Source organism: Apaloderma vittatum, unplaced genomic scaffold (assembly GCF_000703405.1).
Source record: "Apaloderma vittatum isolate BGI_N311 unplaced genomic scaffold, ASM70340v1 scaffold27008, whole genome shotgun sequence".
Taxonomy (NCBI): Eukaryota; Metazoa; Chordata; class Aves; order Trogoniformes; family Trogonidae; genus Apaloderma; species Apaloderma vittatum.
The window spans coordinates 5809-8893 of NW_009729457.1; the positions used below are offsets into that span (position 1 = coordinate 5809).

General features: G+C 59.2%; 1 protein-coding gene across 1 annotated transcript in view; it reads right to left on the bottom strand.

Annotated features, from left to right (window-relative positions):
* Nucleotides 1-991: 991 nt before the first annotated feature.
* The window catches only part of ITGB3 (integrin, beta 3 (platelet glycoprotein IIIa, antigen CD61)), a 19114-nt gene continuing 17020 nt past the window's right edge, over nt 992-3085 (bottom strand). The window contains exons 12-15 of the mRNA XM_009874452.1: nt 2849-2989; nt 2600-2719; nt 1783-1949; nt 992-1060 (exon numbers count right to left, since the gene is read on the bottom strand). Coding sequence (XP_009872754.1) covers nt 992-1060; nt 1783-1949; nt 2600-2719; nt 2849-2989 — 497 coding nt within the window. The remainder of the gene's footprint in view (nt 1061-1782; nt 1950-2599; nt 2720-2848; nt 2990-3085) is intronic.

The window sequence follows — 3085 nt, forward strand, 5'->3', positions numbered from 1 at the left end:
ACGATGCTCTGGCTGGGGCAGCAGCACTGTTAGAACCAGGACAGCGCTTTGGTTTTGCCCACAGGACAAACCACAGGTGACACACAGCCCCAGGCAGCGGGACACTGCCTGCTCTTCAGGAACCTTGAGCTACACAGAAAATCAAGCATGGGTGCAGCTATGCAGGCCAAAAAATGCACAGAGAAGGCAGAGAGGTGGCCAGGCTCAAGGGATAACAGGCATCATCACCCTCTGCAGGCTGGGGACAGTGGAGGGGGACACAAGGAGCTCAGCATCATCTCAGGGGATGAGCCAGGCTGCAGCTGGGACCAGCACAGCTGATGCTACACAGAGAGTTGACTGGTGGTGCAAACAGAGCACACGTGGAGGGAATGAGGAAGAGCACTGTGATGCGGGGGCACAGCAGCACCAGAAATGTGTGGCTGCATGAAGCAGGAGGCTACCAGGTTGCTTGAAGGGGTGTCCTCAACCCACAAAGCTGCACGATGGCTCCTGCCTGCTGGCAGCGAGCGTAGCTGCCCTGTCCCCCAAGGAGGTGGCTCCTGGACCCAGGGGGACCACATCTGTCCAGTGCATGAGGGGACTCTGAGCAGACAGAGCTTCACCAGCACAGGCCACAGAGGAGAGCGCAGCTCGGCCTTCGGTTTGACCAGCCGCTCCCAAAATCCACTTGGCCAGATGAGCACCGAACAGTTCACAGACTGGCCAGGCAGAGAAAGTCCCATTTCTCCACGTTCAGTGTATGGAGGGGCCGCCGGCTCCTGCAAGGCGACCCGCCGAGGTAAGGATGAGAAGGTTGCTGTGGAAAACACGTCCCCGCGGTTCCAGTGCGGTGACAGACAGCAGGGCTTTGGAGGCAGTCGAGGGATTGTTAAATTACACGCAGACACACTCATACACTCAGACACACACAAGCTCTTCTGTAAACTGGACTCCAGAAGATCCCGCAGATCCTCGACTGATCCTACAGCCGGCACTGGATGAGGCATCCTTACATGTTCCCGCGGTACGTGATGTTGGTGAAGGTAGATGTAGCCTCTTTGTACAAAGGGTTGTTACCCTGGAAGAAGGAGGAGGAAAAAGGGCATCATCACTCTGTGCTTGGCATCAGCATTCATTCTGCTTTACAGCTGGGGAAACTGAGGCACCATCTCAGCACTGAGTGGTGGATCCATGTCTTTGCTCAAGGCTTTGTCTGCACAGTTTAACAGCTCCCCATAAGGTTTCACGGGGGAAAGCAAGGAAAAGCTGCTGTGGAGGAGAGGAAAGGCAGCAGGAGCAGAGGTCTGAATAAACCATGCTCTCCCACTCCACCCCTTCCCTCTGGCGAGGTGGAGGAGAGGTGGGGGACAGGCACCAGTGCCGTCCCAGCCCCCTCCCTTGTGCTCCGGGTGCCTCAGCCCTTCCAGCATCACATGGCAGGAGGGACCTTCCACCCCACTCATGGGATGGAAACACTGGTGTGGGCAGTGAGTAAGAGGGTCACACTGGTGGCAGGTGCTTGGGATGTGCCGGAGGTAGGAAAATCATCTGGGACATCCGCTGTGGCCTGTCCACAGCCCCTGGGACCACAGTGGGCAATGAGTGCCCAGGTTGGAAGAGGCACTCCGAGTCCTGCCTGCGACACCGTGCCATGCTTCAGAGAGCGAAGGGACAAGCTGGACCATGCTCTGGGACCACAGACAGCAACTGGGCTCTCTTCCTGGGACCTGGATCCACTCAACCCAGGGGCGGTGGGATTCAGGGGTTCCTGCCCAGCGAACCCAACTCGCTGGCCCTCACCATGTCCCACTTGGCCCTGGCCTTCTCCTCCTCGAAGCGGGCAAACTCCCGGCGGTCGTGGATGGTGATGAGGAGCTTCCAGATGAGCAAGGCGGCAAGGCCGATGAGCAGGATGGCGCCCGTCACCGAGAGCAGGACCACCAGGATGTCTGGCCCCTTCGGGCAGTCTGGCAGAGGGAGGAGGGCAAGGTTGGAGCTGGGAATCTGCACCCTCAGGGCATTTAAAAGCATAATAATGGGGCTGCCTGGCCATGAGTACAGGGAGCTGCTCTGGTCTCAGGAAGGCCACATCCTGTCCTGTTAGGGAGCAGGAGCCTCCACCCTCAAGCACACCAGGCTCTGTAAAGTAGGGTCCCATCCCTGGGGTGCATGTGCTGAGATCCTTGAGCTCCTGTTGCTAGGGTGGAGGTCTGCACCCAAGCCTGGAACAGTCCAGGTCAAGGGCATCACAGGTGCCATCTGTAGTTTGGGTTGACACAGGACACCAAGTCCTTGGGCTGGTGGAATTTCATCTTCAAACCACCAGCCCGGCTGATGCACTCACACCACCCCTGCTCACCGGCTGTGCGTCAACACCGTGCTGGTAAACCAGGGTGGCAAGATCCGGTGCAAACCCCAGCACCCACCCTGCTCATCCCCACACACTGCCCGGGGCTCTGCAGCCAACCCGGGGGCTGGGGAGAGTGTGCTGCAGCTCTGCCAGGGGCAGGCAGCCCTAGGGGGCCAGCCATAGGGAGAGCTGGCAGCTGCCTTTGTGGCCCTGCTTTTGGGGGATCTGTGGTCCCCACCCAGCCCAACTGCAGCAGCCAGGTCTTACCTGGCTCCTCGATAACGTAGAGGATGGACTTGCCACTGGAGTCCTCATAGTACTGGAACCGCACCACACAGTCGTCCTCATCCTTGTAGGTGCAGTTCACGGCATCCTTGCCTCTGTCACCTGCCAGAGCAAGAGGCTCAGAGTCCCCCGTGCAGGAGGGATGCAAAAGCGGAGGGGAAGCGGATGGCATACGCAGCCCCCCCCGGCTTTCCGTGCTCTAAGGGCAGGGGTTTGGGTCTCCTCTCTTACTTAGTTCCTGCACCGTCTCGATCTCGTCGCGGCACATGCGGCCGCAGGACTGCTGCTTCACCAGCTCTCCTCGCTCAAACTTCTTGCACTCCACACAGTCCCTGAGGAAGAGGAAGGAGGTACCGTGAGCTCCTCCGTGCTCTCCTCAGGTGACCCTCACACCTCTCAATCCTAGGCTGCGGAAATCGCTGTGATCCCAACCCCGCCAGACTGCAGCTGGTGAGAGCTCCTGCTGCC